The sequence below is a fragment of the Tenrec ecaudatus genome, chromosome 11 (assembly GCF_050624435.1).
Source record: "Tenrec ecaudatus isolate mTenEca1 chromosome 11, mTenEca1.hap1, whole genome shotgun sequence".
Taxonomy (NCBI): Eukaryota; Metazoa; Chordata; class Mammalia; order Afrosoricida; family Tenrecidae; genus Tenrec; species Tenrec ecaudatus.
This window is the reverse complement of record NC_134540.1, coordinates 48602885-48621269: the sequence shown is the minus strand read 5'-3', so window position 1 is coordinate 48621269 and position 18385 is coordinate 48602885. Positions and strand designations below refer to the sequence as shown.

The 18385-nt window shown below is 41.7% G+C and overlaps 1 protein-coding gene across 1 annotated transcript in view; it reads right to left on the bottom strand.

The window, feature by feature from the left end:
- The window catches only part of DNAJC15 (DnaJ heat shock protein family (Hsp40) member C15), a 70673-nt gene that overhangs the window by 5506 nt on the left and 46782 nt on the right, over nt 1–18385 (bottom strand). Inside the window, exon 5 of the mRNA XM_075563631.1 lies at nt 13488–13558. Coding sequence (XP_075419746.1) covers nt 13488–13558 — 71 coding nt within the window. The remainder of the gene's footprint in view (nt 1–13487; nt 13559–18385) is intronic.

Sequence of the window (18385 nt, the reverse complement as noted above, 5' to 3'; positions counted from 1 at the left end):
AAGGGTCGTGGGGAGGAGACAAGCCAGTCAGGGAACCATGTAGTAATGATGAAACACACCTTTCCTCTAGTTCCTAAATGCTTCCTCCCCCACCACTATTATGATCCCAATTCTACCTTACAAATCTGGCTAGACCAGAGGATATACACTGGGACAGACATGAACTGGAAACAGGGAATCCAGGGTGCATGACCCCTTCAGGACCAGTGGTGAGAGTGGCCATACCAGAAGGGTGGAGGTGATACGATCTCTGAGGACAAATGTGTGCATAAGCAAATGTGGCAAAGAAAGCTGATGGTGACCAGTTATCAAAAGGTATAGAGTATGAGATCTTAAAGGCTTGAAGGTAAACAAGCAGCCATCTAGCTCAGAAGCAACAAAACCTACATGGAAGAAGCACACCAGCCTGTATGATCATGAGGTGTTGAAGGGATCAGGTATAAGGCATCACCAGAACAAAAAATCTTACCATAAACCAGGTATAAGGCATCATGCAAAATATATATATATGTGTGTGTGTGTGTGTGTGTATGTATGTATATGTGTGTATATATATATATATATATATATATATATATATATATATATATATATATATATATATATATATATATACTATAGTGCATGAAGGGGGAAGTGCAGAGTGGAGACCCGAGGCCCAAATGTCGACCACTGGAGATCCCCTCATAGAGGGGCTTAGGAGAGGAGATGGGTCAGTCAGGGTGCGATGTAGTACCGATGAAGAACACAGCTTTTCCCCAGATCCTGGATGCTTCCTCCCCTCAACTACCATGATCCCAATTCTACCTTGCAGGACTGGATAGGGCAGAGGTTGTACACTGGTGCATATGGGAGCTGGAGGCATAGGGAATCCAGGGTAGACGATACCTTCAGGACCAGGGGTGTGAGGGGCGATGCTGGGAGAGTGGAGGGTGAGTGGGTTGGAAAGGGGGAACTGATTACAAGGATCCACATGTGACCTCCTTCCTGGGAGATGGACAGCAGAGAAGTGGGGGAAAGGGAGACTGGATAGGGCAAGGTATGACAAAATAACAATATAAAGTATCAAGGGCTCATGAGGGAGGGGGGAGCGGGGAGGGAGGGGGAAAAAAAGAGGACCTGATGCAGAGGGCTTAAGTGGAGAGCAAATGTTTTGAGAGTGATTAGGGCAAAGAATGTACGGATGTGCTTTATACAATTGATGTATGTATATGTGTGGATTGTGATAAGAGTTGTATGAGTCCCTAATAAAATGTAAAAAAAAAGAATGGGAAAAAAAAAGAAAATGATTAGGGCAAAGAATGTACAGATGTGCTTTATACAATTGATGTATGTATATGTATGGATTGTGATAAGAGTTGTACGAGCCCCTAATAAAATGTTTTAAAAAAAATCTTACCATAGTGAATGAGGGGGGGGGGAGTGCAGAGTGGAGACCCAAAGCCCATTTGTCGGCCACTGGAGATCCCCTTGCAGAGGGGTCTAGGGGAGGAGACGAGCCAGTCAAGGTGCAATGTAGCAACGATGAAAAATACAACTCTCCTCTAGTTCCTAAATGCTTCCTCTCCCCGCCCACCCCTACACACTATCACGATCCAAATTCTACCTTGCAAATCTGGCTAGACTAGAGGATGTACACTGGTACAGATAGGAACTGGAAACACAGGGAATCCAAAGCGGATGATCCCTTCAGGACCAGTGGTGTGAGTGGCAATACTGGGAGGGTAGAGGGATAATGGGTTGGAAAGAGGGAACCAATTACAAGGATCTACATGTGACCTTCTCCCTGGGGAATGTACAACAGAAAAGGGAGTGAAGGTAGACGTTGGACAGGGCAAGATATGACAAAATAATAATTTGTAAATTATCAAGGTCTCATGAGGGAGGGGTAACAGGGAGGGAGGGGAAAATGAGGAGCTGATGCCAGGAACTTAAGTAGAGAGTAAATGTTTTGAGAATGATGAGGGCAGTGAATGTACAGATGTGCTTCACACAATTGATGTATGTATGGATTGTGATAAGAGTTGTATGAGCCCCTAATAAAACGATTTTAAAAAAAGAAGTGATGAAGTGTAAGAGTTGAATAAAGGGAAGCTCAAAAATACAAAGTCAAATGCTGTCATGAAATATGCAAAGACCTAGAATTAGAAAACAAAAATGAATAGCATGCTCAGCATATTACAAACAAAGACAAAATCCAAACCTCCAATAGCAATACTGAAAGGTTGGATGGCAAAAAGCATCCACTGGTGCATACTGAATGGTGCAGGAAGCATCAAAAAAAAATGCAAAGAACACAGAGTCTGTAAAAAATAAAACACAAAAAAACAAACTAGTTGGCATTCAACCATTTCAAGAGTAGCATATGATCAAGAACCAGCAGTATTCAAGGAAAAATTCCAAGCTACATGGAATTTGGCTAAAATGTCATGCTTTAGTGAAAACAAGGCTCCAGGAACTGATGGAATACCAACTGAAATGCTGATGATGTTGATGAAGTACTGGAAGCACTGACTCGTTTATGCCAGGAGATTAGAAGACCACTCACTACCTAGACAACTGATTGGAAGAGATTCACATTTGTACCCATTCCAAAGAAAGGTGACCCAAGAGAATATGCACACTACAGAAAAATACCATTGATATTACATGCAAACAAAATTGTGAAAGGCTGACAAGACTTCCTCTCACATACTTTAGACATTATGTCAGGAGAGATCAGTTCCTGGAAAGGGTCTTGGTAAAGCAGAAGGGCAGCAAAAAAGAGGAAGGCCCTTGACAAGACGGAGTGACCCAGGCACTGCAACCGTGGGCTCACACACCAGAACAATTCGGAGGCTGGCAGCGGGCCAGGTGATGTTCCATTCTGTGGTACAGAGGGTCTCTGGGCAAAGTCAGAGAAGCCTTCTCAAAGCTATGACCTCTGCCTCACCTGCCTCTCTGCTGCGCATGATCTGGCAAGAGTCTCTGGGCTTGGGGAATTAAAACTCTTAGGGGGAATAATAAACACAACACCTGCTGCTTTCCTTCTAGAGCAAACAAAAACAGAAGCCTTACGAGATCACAGCATATATGCGTTTGAACAGAGGTTAAGCATTATGCTGCCTGCCTGTAGAACACTGCACTTCAAGCTGCTGAGTAAATGTACATTCTATGCCATTGTTCACAGATTATTCAATTGACCACATGCTGGGTCACAGAAAAAGGCTCAAAAGAGTTCAAAAACGTGAAGTCAGAATAGATTCTCTGCCCAAACCATCAACGCAAAGACAACCAGAAAGTCCCTGGTTGTTTGGAAATGAGGCGCATACAAGTCAAGTAATCTCCAGGGAAAAGAACTCATAAGGGACAGCACAGTATTTTGAAATGGATGACAACTGAAACCGTGATCTAATATTCATTAAAAACAACAGCAGCAGCAAATTGAACCCAAAGAATGCGGAAGCAAAGACACAAGAACACAACATATGAGGGGTTCTTCAAAAAAGTCCACGGAAAAATCTGTATTATGAAAAAACTATGAATCAAAGTTTTTACAAATTTTGCAAAATAAACTTATATTAAGTTGTTATAACATGTCTGAATAGGATCTAGTTTGAGGCACTAGAAGGGTAAAATATCAGTTTGATCAGGACAAAATGAATTCTGCTAGAATTGAACAGACGTCAGATTTATGGGGAAGCTTGGGTACAAAAGAATGGCGAAATCACTGGCTGTTCATGACAAGTCGATGGGGACAACGCTCCGAAGAAATCGGTCATTTATACATGGACAGCTCATTTTAAGAAGAGAGAAGACGATGTTGAAGAGGAAGCCTGCAGCAGCACACTTGGAGAAAACACTTAATCGATAAACTATTTAATCTTGTCCTTGTCCTAATTGAAAAGGACCAACAATTAACAAATGGGACAAAGATTCTGATGTATTTTCTGGAAGAACTGTACAAAGAGATGAAAAATGGCTTTGCCAGTGTGATCCTGAAGACAGAGCTCATCAGAGCCATGGCCGCCAGGGCAGAAGCGTTTCAGACAAAGCATCCAGTGAGCTAATGCTGACTCACAGAGACTCTAGGGAAAGGTAGAACTGTCCGTGTGGCTTTCTGAGACTGCAACTCTTCCAAAGGAGTGGAATGTCCTGTCTTTCTTGCAAAAAAGTCTTCACATTGCAACTGTTGTTTTTGCTGTTATTTTGATTCTTGAGGCATTTTGCTTGCTGACTCTTTGAAGGGCCAAAGAAGCATAACATTTGCTTATCATGATACTGTTTGGAGAAAGTTAGCCAAAGCTTTAGCAGAAAAACCCTGGGAAAGCTTCAGGAGAGAGTCCTACTGGACAAGACAATGCGTGGGGCTCACCCTTCTTATCAATGGCAACAGAGACTGTGAGCGCTTTGAGGAGAAGTCTTAGTGACAGGGAAGCACTGGGCATCCACCTCACAGCCCTGAATTAGCTCCTGCTGACTGGTTTTGTTTCCTAATCCTAAACTGTCTTTAACAGGAAACCCATTTTCCTTAAGTTAATAATGTAAGAAGTCTCGATTGGCATTCAATTCTTAGGACCCTCAGTCTTTAGAGATGGGCTAGCAGCCTGGCTTTCAAAAGTATCTTGACCATGATGGAGCTGATGTTGAGAAAGCTTATAACATTTTTTTAAAAAACCTTTAAGTTCTATTTTCTGCAGGCTTTTGAAAATTGCTTTGTAAAAAGCAGCCAGTTTAAATGGAGAGTTCAGTGGCATTCAGTATATTCACATGCCGTGCTGCCAATGCCAACTAGTTTTTGAAAAACATTTCACCACCCAAAGGTCCATGTTGACTCTTGGTGATCCTGTCTTTCTTTGCTGCATGCTTGCAGTACTTCTCTTAAATGCAAAATGTAATACATTATAACAAGCTATATAATCACTAAAGCTTTATGTCAAATTCAGCCTCTTCTACAGTCAAAGTAATTAGAGAAAATCCATTCAGTAATATAATTACTTTTGATTTGTTTTTAATCCCAATAGTTAATTTACTTTCATTTTAAACACCATTAAAGAAGAGTGAGAGGGAACCAAAAGAGAGATCTGAGGGGTCGGGCCCAATCCCAACAACATGGGCAGCCCCCCTTCCCTGTAGAAGAAGTCACTTCAGGAGACGGCACTGAAGCTACAGATCAGGGAGAGGGACGTGTCTGATCAGAGCACAGAGGAGCACATAAAGCGGGAGGAAAAGAGAGAGGAACAGATCATAGCCCACCAAGCCCTGATGTTGACATTCCTGCTCAGAGAAGCCAATGCACATAGAGGACCATACGGCCAGCCACACTAAGAGACAGACACCCCTCACTGACCCATAGTGCTACAGGGGACAACACTGCAGACACAGTGTGGGAACTGCGCCTGATCTGACCCCACCACACTGAGGCGAAACACTAAGGGTGTGCAACAGAACAGCAAGGGAAACAGAGCAAAGATGTTCCCAGGGAATACCAAAACTAGATTGTGGGGCCAAGGCGTGGCACCCCTTCAGACTGGACCAGAAAACACATATAAAGGTCAACAAACAGACCTTGAACTACTTACAGTTTTCCTTTTTGTTGTTGTTGTTGATTTTGTTTTCTTTTGTTGCTTTGTTTTACTCTGTTTTGTTTTTTTGTGCATACTATTGTCTCTATAGATCTATCTAGATAAGATAGGCTGGATAAACAATCTGGAGGAAAAACCAACAGGACGATGGTTCCAGAGGGGTAGGTGGGAGGGAAGGAATTGGGTGTTAAGAAACCCAGGGAAAAGGGAACAAGTGATTCAAAATCGATGGCAAAGAGGGTGTAGGAAGCTTGGTAGGGCTTGATCAAGGGCAATGTAACCTAAAGGAATTACTGAAACCCAAATGAAGGCTGAGCATGATAGTGGGGCAAGCGGAAAGTACAAGGAAATAGAGGAAAGATCTAGGAGGCAAAGGACAATTATAGAGGTCTAAATACAGGCATGTACATATGTAAATATATGTACATATGACGATGGGGAAATCTTATCTATGTGCATACACTTATAGGTTTAGTACTAAGGTAGCAGATGGGCATTGGGCCTCCACTCAAGTACTCCTTCAATGCAAGAACACTTTGTTCTATTACACTAGCATTCCATGATGCTCACCTTCCTGGAAAGATTACTGAAGACAAATGTGTGCATCAGCAAACGTGGTGAAGAAAGCTGATGGTACCCGGCTATCAAAAGATATAGCATTTGGGGTCTTAAGGACTTGAAGTTAAATAATCGGCCATCTAGCTGAGAAAAAATAAAGCCCACATGGAAGAAGCACACCAGCCTGTGTGATCACAAGGTGTCCATAGGATCAGGTATGAGGCATCAATGAACAATAAATCCTATCATTGTGAATGAGGGGGAGTGCGGAGTGGGGACCCAAAGCCCATCTGTAAACAACTGGACATCCCCTTATAGAGGGGTGGTGGGGAGGAGACAAGCCAGTCAGGACGCAGTATAGCACCGATGAAACATACAACTTTTTATCTAGTTCTTAAATGTTTCCCCCCTCACCCCACCACCATCATGATCCCAATTATACCTTACAAATCTGGCTAGACCAGATGATGTACACTGGTACAGATAAGAACTGGAAACACAGGGAATCCAGGACAAATGAACCCCTTAGGACCAGTGGTGAGAGTGGTGATACCGGGAGGGTGGAGGGAAGGTGGGGTAGAAAGGGGGAACTGATTACAAGGATCTATATATAACCCCCTCCCTGGGGGGTAGACAACAGAAAAGTGGGTGAAGGGAGACATCATACAGTGTAAGACATGACAAAATAATAATTTATAAATTATCAAGGGTTCATGGGGGTGGGGTGGGGAGGGAGAAGGAAGAATGAGGAGCTGATACCAAGGGCTCAAGTACAAAGCAAATGTTTTGAGAATGATGATGGCAACAAATGTACAAATGTGCTTGACACAATGGATGTACATATGGATTGTGATAACAGTTGCACGAGCCCCCAATAAAATGATTTAATAAAAAAAGAAAAATAATTGTACAAGCCCCCAATAAAATGATTTTTAAAAAAAGAATGAAAGAAAGAAAAGTCTTTAAGGAGAGCTAAAAAAAAAAAACCCAAAACCCTTCCCCAGCCCCTAAGTCCTTTAAGCTTAGGGAACAGCACTGTTTAAATGAGTGCTTCTCAAACCATGAGGGCAAAGTCCTTTTATTAATTTATGGTTTTAATTTCAAATTTGTGGTGGATTCCACATGTTTGTAAAATGGGAAAGTATCCCACCTCTGAGATCAAGGTCTCCAAACATGCACTTTCTGCTTCTGCGTGTTTTCCACTACGGCCCACGAGGAGCCGGCTGGACTGGCCCTGAGGCAGACTGCAGTCTGAGCAACACGACACGATACCTCTGAGGCCTTTCACATCCCCAGGTTGTCCTCCTCCCTCCTGTGATTGCTGGGCATTTATGTCAAACTACTGCTCATAGCAACTGGTCTCTTCCAGCAGCAATCTGAAAGATTTACTTTGAAAGCACTAAATCAGGGCCCCGAGATATGTTTACTTCATTAACCTTTTATCTCACTAAATTGAGAGAGCAAATTTTACTTTTTATCCAAACAAGTCAGAATGCTCATTTAGTACTGATTACCAAAAAAAAAAATTATTTCAGCCATTTCCCACACCTAATTTTCTGGTGTCACACTGCTTACCTAAGCTGATAATGAAATGTATAACAAATTACAGTTGATCACACATAGAAAAATTCCAATTTTAGTCTATGGGTGGGGAGATAGACTCGGGAAAACTACGAGGATGGCAGGAGACAGACTCATGAATCTGGGAAGCACTGGGGACAGGGGACAGGACTGACATTTCTGAATTGCCTATAACATCCCATTGTGATCTAGAGAAAGCAAATACATGAAGAACGAGAGGCAAAATTCCAAGATCCCCATTCCCAGGCTTCCAGACATACTATTGGCCCCTTTCTATCCAATGACAATGAGCAGTTTGGTTAAAAATCTATTACCCATCCACCTACAGAAAACTGTTCTTCAACAAAGGGCAAAAACTCCAAATGGGAGGGAGGGGTTCTTTAATAAATGGTCCTGGCAAAATTGGATCTCCATCTGCAGAGGGGTAACAGGACCCATACTTCACCCCAGGTATGAAGATGAACTCAAGAAGGATCAAAGACTTACATGCAAATCCTAAAACTATCAAGATCATCAATGAGAAAAGAGAGGTGGACTTAAGGATCCTATTGTGGGGAGAGGCATACCATCAAATACAATGGAAGAAACCCACACAGTAGAAGGCAAGATAGATGGCGGGCCCGACTGAAAATAAAGACACTTCTATGCATCGAAAGATTTCACCAAAAAGGAACTCAGAGACCGGGGGGAGGGGGGGAAATCTTTAGCAATAACACAACAGACAAGGAATTAATCTCCAAAACCTATAGAATACTATATTATCTCAATTAGAAAAAAAGGGAATTCAATTAAAAAGGGTAAAACATGTAAACAGACTGTTCACAAAAAAATATACCCAAATCGCTAACAAACTTATGAAAAAATGCTCACAATCATTATCCATTTGGGAGATGCACATCAAAACAATGATATCACCTTACAATGATAGCCCAATTAAAAACAAAAACAAATGCTAGAGCAGCAGTTCTCAACCTGTGGGTTGAGACCCCCTTGGGAGTTAATGACCCTTTCACAGGGGTCGCTCGAATCATAACAGCAGCAAAATGACAGTTATGAAGTAACAACAAAAATAATTTTATGGTTGGGGGGGGTGACCACAACATGAGGTACTGTCTTAAAGGAAGGGTTGAGTCATTAGGAAGGTTGAAAACCACTGTACTAGATAGAGGGTGTGGAGAGGTAGGAACTCTTGCACATTGCTGGTGGGTTGTAAACATGCACAATCCTTGTGGAAAGAGATATGACACTACCTCAAATAGAGGGCACAGAAATTCCATACCATCCAACAATCCCGCTGTGCTGGGTATGTACCCCCTAAACTAAGAGCCAAACACGAGCAGGCATATGCACCCCGATGTTCACGAAAGCAGGCAATCAAGTTGGGAACACTCCAAATGCCCTACAGGAGAAGAACAGATCGTGAAACTGGTATATACAGACAAGGGAATACGAGGCATCCCTAAAACCCAGGATGAACCTCGTGACATGACGGCATCTTGCTGAGTGAAGTTAGTCAAGAGAATGGACAATATTGTATGAGACCATGGCCAGAAGAATAAAACCAAAACTAAGACTTACCTACAGAAGGGAACAGACTTGGAAGGTTCCCACTGGAGGTAGGCAACGACGGAGGTCCAACAAAGGGAAACGAGAAATTAGGGAAGAGGAGGGAGGGATAGAATATAGCCTGGGGGAAGTGGGAGATGCAGATGAGCAGTTTAAACTGCTGAATGCAGTTAATGGTCTAAAATGGACAGCTCATAACTGACACTAAAATATGCACTTAAAAAAAACCTTTCATCTTGCTTTAATTTTACTCCCTATGCCTTAATACTTTCTAACCTTATTGTTAACCCTTAATCCTAGAATAAAGCAAATCCTAAACCTATCACTAATCCTTCTCTTTCCTTTTTTAATAAATCATTTTGTTGGGGGCTCTTATAGTTCTTAGAACAATGCATACATCAATTTTATCAAAACATTTGTACATATGTTGCCATCATTTTCAAAACATTTTTTTTTCTACTTGAGCCCTAGTATGAGCTTTTTTCCTCCCTCCTTCACATTCCCACCCTCCTGAACCTTTGATAAATTATTATTATTTTCATATCTTACACCACCCCCATGTTTCTGTTGTTCATCCCCTTGGGGGCAGGAGATGTTATAAGCCTATCATTGCAATTGGTTCCCCCTTTCTCCCCCTTCTGACCCCACCTTTCCCTTACCCTCATGGTATCACTACTCCCATTATTGTTCCTGAGGGGTTTATCTGTCCTGGATTCTGTGTGCCGAGAGCTCTTACCTGTACCAGTGTATATGCTCTGGTCTAGCCAGATTCGTAAGGCAGAACTGAGGTCATGATGGTGGTGGGTGGATGGAAGAATTACAGAACTAGAGGAATGTTGGGTGTTTTGTTGGTGCTATACTGCACCGTGGCTGGCTAGTTCCTTCCTTGTGACCATTCTGTGAGGGGATACCCAAGTGTCTACAGATGGGCTTGGGTCTCCACTTCACACCTCCCTTTTTCACCTTGATATGATTGTTTGCTTTGGGTCTTCTGTTGCCTGATACCTGATCCCGTTGACACCTCGTGATCACACAGGCTGGTGTGCTTCTTCCATGTGGGCTTTGTTACTTCCCCGCTAGCTGGCTGCTTGTTTAACTTCAAGCCTTTAAGACTCCAGATGCTACATCTTTTAACAGCTGGGCACCATCAGCTTTCTTCACCACATTTGCTTATGTACCCATTTTGTCTTCGGCCATCATGTCGGGAAGGTGAGCATCACAGAATGCCATGCTACTAGAACATGTGCTTAAATTGAGGGAGGACTTATTTCTAACCCGTACCCTATCCTTAATCATAACCCTAATCCTAATTCTAAACTTAACTCTAATAAATAACCTAGTCCGGTCATTAGCCCTAGGTCTAGCCGAAAAGCAAATACCATCCCTGTCCTAACTCCAGCACTAATTCTAATCTTAACCCTAACCCACCCCTAATCTCTGCCTTACAGAAAACTCTATCTGTATCCTTACCACATTCTGTCACTAATCCTGTCATAATCATATCCCTAACACTATCCTTTAATCTATCCCTAAACTTAATCCTGTCATAGCCCTAGATATAACTCTATCCCAAAGCCTAAATTTATCTCAGTACTATACCTATACATTATCTTAACTCTACTACCCTCTTACTAACCCTTAATCTAGCTACAGCTTAAACCCAACTCTAAAACGATTCCTATTTAGATCCTAAGGATAACACTACACTTATCTCAAATCTAATCCTTCACGTAATCTTAGCTCCAGCACTACCCATCGCTAGTCCTAACCCTTACTCTAACCCTAGCACTCAATTCCTACACCTAATCCTAACTACTCCTACACCTACCTGGCTGTAGTCCTCGATCTAGTCCAAATTCAAACCTAACCCTAACTATATACCTAACTAGAACCCTAACCTAACCTAGCTCGAAGCCCAACTCTATCCATAACCCTAGCTTTATCCCTAACTCTTCTTTGATCTCTAACCCAAACCCTACACTTACCTGTGAATCCTATCCTTGTGCCTATCCTTAACCGTGGCTCAAAGGATTTCTACCTCTTAAAAGAAAAAGAATCTATTATCTTCTTCCCATTCAATGAAAACAATAATTTCCTCTCAAGGGACAATTCATGAGCTATCCTGTCCCAACTCACTTTGACCTTATTCCCCCCTACCTCTTGCCCCACCTAGTTCACTACAATTAACTGTGAATCTGACTTAACTATGAGTCTATGGATGAGTCTGACAAAGTCTATGAACTTCTAAAACTGCATTATTCATTTTTTTTAAACTATGGGTAAATGAGCGACTATATGGAGGAAATGGCCACAGTTTATACAATATTCTTAAGAGAGTACATTAATCTACAAAGACTAAAAGCATCTTTTCTTAAATTAAATAAGTGATTTGACTAGAAACAAATATTCTTCTGAAAAGGCATATAAAGACTCTATATTACATCCTGTAACAAAAAAGGATTAAAAAGATGCTATCTTTGAATAAATCAAGTAATTGTTTAAATATTACTGGATCTTATGATAGTTTCTATTTTACTCAATGGTTTCCAGAAATACACATTTTTGAGTTTGCTTTCATGTCAGCAGGCACATTCCACAGCGTGTCAGTCATCTGAGACTCAGGAGTGATGGATCCCACTGCAATCAGTCAGAGCAGGCCGTCCACGTGACCGGGGAGGGAAAGAGGCGGTTTGAAGAAGAGGGCTCCTCGGAGGCACTCAGACACCGGTTCTCTAATCAATGACAGGTAGTCCCAGTTCCAGACAAGATCCATTCCTAAGAGTGGCTGTGCGTTGTTTTTGTAAGTCAGTGGGAACAGAGGCAGAGAGCTCTTGTTCACTATTTAGCTTTACCTAGTGCAAGACAAGGAGTCCTGGTGGCCCAGAAGGGGAAGCACTGGGGTGCTAACTGCAAGGTCAGTGATTCAAACCCACAAACCACTCCGAGGGAGAAAGAGACGACTGCTTGCTCCGGTAAAGCTTTACAGTCTCGGAAACCCTGAGGAGCAGCTCGACCTTACAAGGTCCTTAGGAGTTGGATATGACACAATGACAGAGGGTTAGTGCAAGAAAAGGCTTCACATCCTTGCAATGATTTCAATGCTGCCCGTGCAAGCACGAGAAGGTGGTTGTGAGGAGGAATTTGCTGCATGGAAGGGTTGGTTCTAACACATCACAGTGAGGGCCAATTTACATGATATTAAAGGGGCACAGAGATGCTGTCAGGAAGTCAGGCGCTCTGAACCCAGGGACCGTCACCACTCTGAAAGCCCACCACACAAAGGACATTAACTGAGTAGATCTGCCAATGACTGTTGAAGCTGCTTAGAACTTGTAAGCATAACCTCTTTTCACAGGACAGCAAATGCAAAAACCACGGGAGATGATGTTTAGTGAAAAAAATTCTTATAGCGTGATTAGTGGAAAAGCTGGGGGTGCTCTATTTTGGTATCATGAGTAGATGGGTAGGAATCAAAATTTATTTTTAATTTTTTCCGCAAAAGAATTAGAAAATTGAGTCTATACATAAGAATCCAAGAAACCCTTTATCTGTTGCCAACTCTCCCCCCGCCCCCACAACCTTGACTTCTGAAATACAGTGCAACTTTCGACCATCTGTGATTTTGAAGCAGAAAGAGTAATGAGCATATGGGCTTTCTCTCTCCAGCAGCTGTAATGTAGTTAAAGTTATAATAATTGTCTCTCTGTAAGATAAATTTACATTAAAAACCTGGCCAGTTAAAACAAATGGCTCAGTCTCAGAGCTTTCCAAAAGAGAGTTGTAAAAGTCAGAATAATCTAAGATATATTACATTCAGAAATTCGGAGCTTACCTTCTACATGTGTGCTTTTATGCTAAAGGTTAAACATATTTAAGTCAGGTTACCCAAATCAGTTTGTACAATCAAAGAGTCAACATCCCATGTTTTCGCCTTTTCAAGAAAAATGCTAGCTAGGAGCCTCAGAGCTTAGGTGTTTATGGATGTTAAAAAACCAAAAACCAACAGTAAGGTTATCAAAAGCTGATAATACACATGCATCACTTCTTGGGGGACACTGAGCTCCACTCCAGAGGTTCATTTATTTTGAAGAAAAATCGCAACGCTCGAGGCGCATACCTTCTATCTCACTTTCATACCATTTATAAGTTTAAATACATGGAAAGGAATTCAGAGAATAGTCTAGTCTACTAAGTCAGAAAACTAAGCATTCTACCTACCTTTATCAGGGTGGTTCAAAATCATAATTCTCCTGTGGGCTGTTCTAATCTTGGCCTTACCCGCAGATGGGCTGTAAAAATAAATGAAAAGTGCTTAAAGTAAATAGTGTCAGGTGGTTGATAAATTAACAATTTGAATTTTTAAAAATGAAAAATTAATGAAAATTTCACCATCTTGTGGACACATATGAAATTACAGCTTTTCATTTAATTTCACCAATAAAAATAAATCACTGATTCAATGTTGAATATATTTTCTTTAGGCCTTTGTAATGCTAATTTTTCATCTCAACCCATGTTAAAAAATAAAACAAAACACAATATACAGAGTATGTATGCTGTCGTTTACAGGCTATGAAAATTTATGTTTCCAGTTCTTTGAGGAAAAGGTAATAGATGAAGGGGCATCAGAAAGCTCGTGGAAGAATGGAACTGAAAGACAATGGAACTTTTTCATGAACTTTTGAAGCCTGGTTATATATAAAATGTAGCAGATAAGTACTGAGATTCCTGGGCCAGACTGCCTGAGTTAAGCCTGGTCCTGCCATCTGCAGGACTCCCGATGACATAGTGAGTTAAGTTTTGGGTTGCTAACTGAAGGGTCTGTGGGTCAAACCCACTACGGGAGAAAGATGAGGAAGTCTGCTCCAATGAAGACTTACAGCCATGGAAACTCCAAGGAGCAGTCCAACTCTGTCCAACAGGGCCATTATGAATTGGGGTTTGTAGATGTCCCAATGGGGCACTGGTTAAGCTCTTAGCTGCTAAGCAAAAGGCATGAGGTTCAAACTGACCAGCTGCTCTACAGGAGAGATGTGGCCGACTGCGTCTATGAAGACTGACGTCTTTGGAAAGCCCCTGGAGTCGTTCCACTCTGCTCTACAGGGTGGCTATGAGTTATAATTGACTCTACTGGATGAGATTTGGCTTCAGTCTTGGTTACCCTTGTTCAGCTATTAACTAGTCTGTGTTTCCGTTTTCTAGCTCTCCAATGGAGCTAACTACAATACATTTCTCACACACCTGCTGTATGGAGCACAGCTAACGAGTCAATACCTAGAAAGTGCTAGGCCAGTGTGCAGTAACAGTTTGGTTATTAATGCCATCTTTCAACACAAGATCTCAAAGTCCCTCCTCTCATAATTAATCTAGGTTTGTGAGAATCCTAAGGGTTTGGCTGTCTCAATAGTCTATATTCTAACCAAAAAGGAGGAGGAAGAAAAACAAAAACAAAAAAGGCTAAAAGTACTTGGTAAAATCTTATTTATCTAGTATTACAAATGTTCCTCATGAGTACATTTTCCAGACAAGGAGGAAAAATTAACTGCAACAACAACAACAAAATACTATTATTGTTACTTAATTGCTCTTCCATAAATGACTTTACTTTTCTGGGTCTCAAATAGGGATAGTAGCTGATTTACAGTAAAGGGTAGCTGTCAGCAGGTTCTAAATAATTTAATTAACATGAGTGACTCATACACGATAGGACAGTGACAAAGAGCATGTTTTTTTAAAACATTTTAATAGGGGCTCATACAACTCTTATCACAATCCATACATATACATACATCAATTGTATAAAGCACATCCATACATTCCCTGCCCCAATCATTCTCAAAGCATTTGCTCTCCACTTAAGCCATTTGCATCAGGTCCTCTTTTTTTTCCCCCTCCCTCCCCGCTCCCCCCTCCCTCATGTGCCCTTGGTAATTTATACATTGTTATTTTGTCATATCTTGCCCCATCCGAAGTCTCCCCCCCCCCTGCCGTCCCTCTCCCAGGGAGGAGGTCACATGTGGATCCTTTTAATCAGTTCCCCCTTTCCAACCCACTCACCCTCTACTCTCCCAGCATCGTCCCTCACACCCTTGGTCCTGAAGGTATCATCCACCCTGGATTCCCTGTGCTTCCAGCCCTCATATGTACCAGTGTACAACCTCTGCCCTATCCAGCCCTGCAAGGTAGAATTCGGATCATGGTAGTCGGGGGGAGGAAGCATCCAGGATCTGGGGGAAAGCTGTGTTCTTCATCGGTACTACCTCGCACCCTGACTGACCCATCTCCTCTCCTAAACCCCTCTATGAGGGGATCTCCAGTGGCCGACACTTGGGCCTTGGGTCTCCACTCTGCACTTCCCCCTTCATTCAATATGGTATGTATGTGTGTGTGTGTGTATATAAATACACACACACACATATATATATTTTTTGCATGATGCCTTATACCTGGTCCCTTTGGCACCTCGTGATCTCACTGGCTGGTGTCAAAGAGCATGTTTTCAGTGTTACTCAGATTTGGGTTCAAAATCCTGATTCCACCACTCATTAGCAGAGGATCTTTGTCCCTGGAGTTCTGATTTCCTCACATGTAGAATAGACATAATGAAACCAACTCTTCAGGATTCGTTTAAAATTAAATCAGATGATATAAAAGATTAGCATGACTTGGTATATAGCTAATATTATAAATATAGTGCATTTCAATAAAAATGTATTACATACCTCTGACTTTAAAAATTATCTATCAATAGAATTACCTTATACTCTAGGGGGATGATTGATATTGTTCTCTAACATAAAATAATGTCTCTAAAATGAAACATATATAAACCATAGAAATAAAAATGGATTTGCATTTAATTCTAGCCCTAAACTAAGAACAATTAGTCCTTCTGGCAGGGCCTCGCTTGATGCTCGCCCTCCTGAAGAGACCACTGAAGACAGTGCGCTATAACACAGTGTGGTGGAGAAATCAGAGGGTGCCTGCATATCAGGAGGAATAGCGTCTGAGGTCTCCAAGGCTCGTCTTCAAACAGCCGTATCAGTGTGCTGTCAACTAAGTCCACGTGGCAGGACACAGGACTGAAATAACAAAGTGCAAATCCAAAGGAGAGAATTACACCAGAGCTTAAACTGTGAAAACTCACTTTGCACATGGCGGTGGGTGACAGTGGAAGCCCCACACCCAATTTGAGGGTCCCCATAAGGACTGTCTCTGGGGAATCCCTCTGACCACAGCTGAGTGATAAGAACAGACGTGACAGAGCACTGTAAAGTCCAGTACGGCAGGGGCAGTTAGGTTAAAATGTAATAGCCTATCTATCATGTGATCTCCTTTTTTTGACCCTTTTTAAAGTTGCTTCAGTTTTTATATGTTCTGCTTTCTTTTCGACTGAAGTTTTTCTATGGTTTGTCTAGTTAGCGTGGTTGGAATTTTCAGTCAGTTGGTTTGCTTCCTGTTTGTGTTTTGTATGGTTGTCTGTATATGAAATCCAGGCTAGGAAGACACAGAGAACTAGCAGGGCAGGTTTGGAAGGAATGAGAAGCTAACACGATGTTCTCAAATGGTGGTGATGACTGCACATCTTCTTAATATGACTGACCCTCGCGGGCCTATCTCCATCTTAAGCTACCCCCTGTGCTGTCGTGTGCACTTCTCTGGCTGTCAGACTATCAGATGCCAGCCCTTGATTCTGCCAGCATTCCAGTCTCTAGTAGTTCCTTGCCAATTACTTGCTACTGCTAATCTCCTGTAAATATCAGACCACCAAGCACGTTAGCATATAGGCATATAAAATATTCTTCCACCAGTAGGTTGTTTCCTGTTTGCTCCCTGTGGGCCCCTTCCCCTACAACCCCGTCCTCAATATGAGGATTTAATAGTATCCCCTCTGGCAGGAAGTCTGAAGCATCATTTCAAACGTGGTGTCTCTCAGATTAGATCACAAAGGCTGATTAGAAAGAAGATGGAATTATGAGGGAGAAACTGTTAAAACACTGTACCAAGGCTATGAGCATTATACTGCTTAACAAAAACACAACACATTCCTTAGGAAAATTCCAATATGACTGAACTTCATATGGTAAAAGGAGATGTATCTTTACCTGTGTTGTACTTTGTAGATTCCTAACGAACTTTATCTAGCCTTCCAAAAGGCAGTGGCTATAGAGGTAAACTTGAAAGAACACTATAAAAAAACTAACGAGCCCTAGTGATGTAGAGGGCTTGCATTGGGCTGTTAACCACAAGGTTGGTAGTTTGAAACCACCAGGTGCTGTGTGAGAGAAAAGTGAGGCTTTTTATTCCCGTAGAGTGATATTGTCTCAGAAACCCCTAAGGCAGTCTTGTGCTGTCTTACAGGGGATGCTATGAGTTTGAATTGACTTGATGGCAGAGTTGTGGCTTAGTAAAAAGATTTATAAAGAATTATTGCATTACAAAATATTTCAGAGTAAACAAAACAAAATGAACAGTTTAAACATTATATTTAATAAAATTAATCTAATATGAACTACCAGATAAATATCCTCTCCCATATGACCTTGGTGGGAAGGAGAAGACAAGCAATAAAAGTCATTAATTTTTTTTGGATATTAAGTTTTGATTCTCCAAGTAAAACACATTCTGAAAATTACATCCTGAAAAATGTACAGTGCCACAGAAAGCAGTCACAGAAACATTTTGCTTTGTGCCTAAAACTCCACACAGCATTACGCACAGCAAGGTCTGCCAACAGGGAGCAAGATGAAAGTCTAAGGCGCTGGAAGGTTCTTAAGCCTACGGGTGGGCAGTGAGAGCATCTGTCTCCGAGATCACAGTCATCATCAGGCAGACTCCTGGTGGGAAGCTCTGGGGATCAGTGGAAACATTCTCTTTGCCCACAGGGTTTATTCTGCTTTTGTCATTGTGCCGTGAAATCTCCATGACCTCCATACATTTTCATTGATCTCTTTAGTGATTAAACGAGATGGGAGAATCCTCCCTCTTAAACTTTGTATGAAAGTTGAACATAGTTGTGCAATATCTCCACCATTTACAATTTCACCACAAATTCGAAAAGTTAACTCGGAGGGTTCTGTTACCTAGAGCTGGGATTTCAAACTGTACTCTGTGGA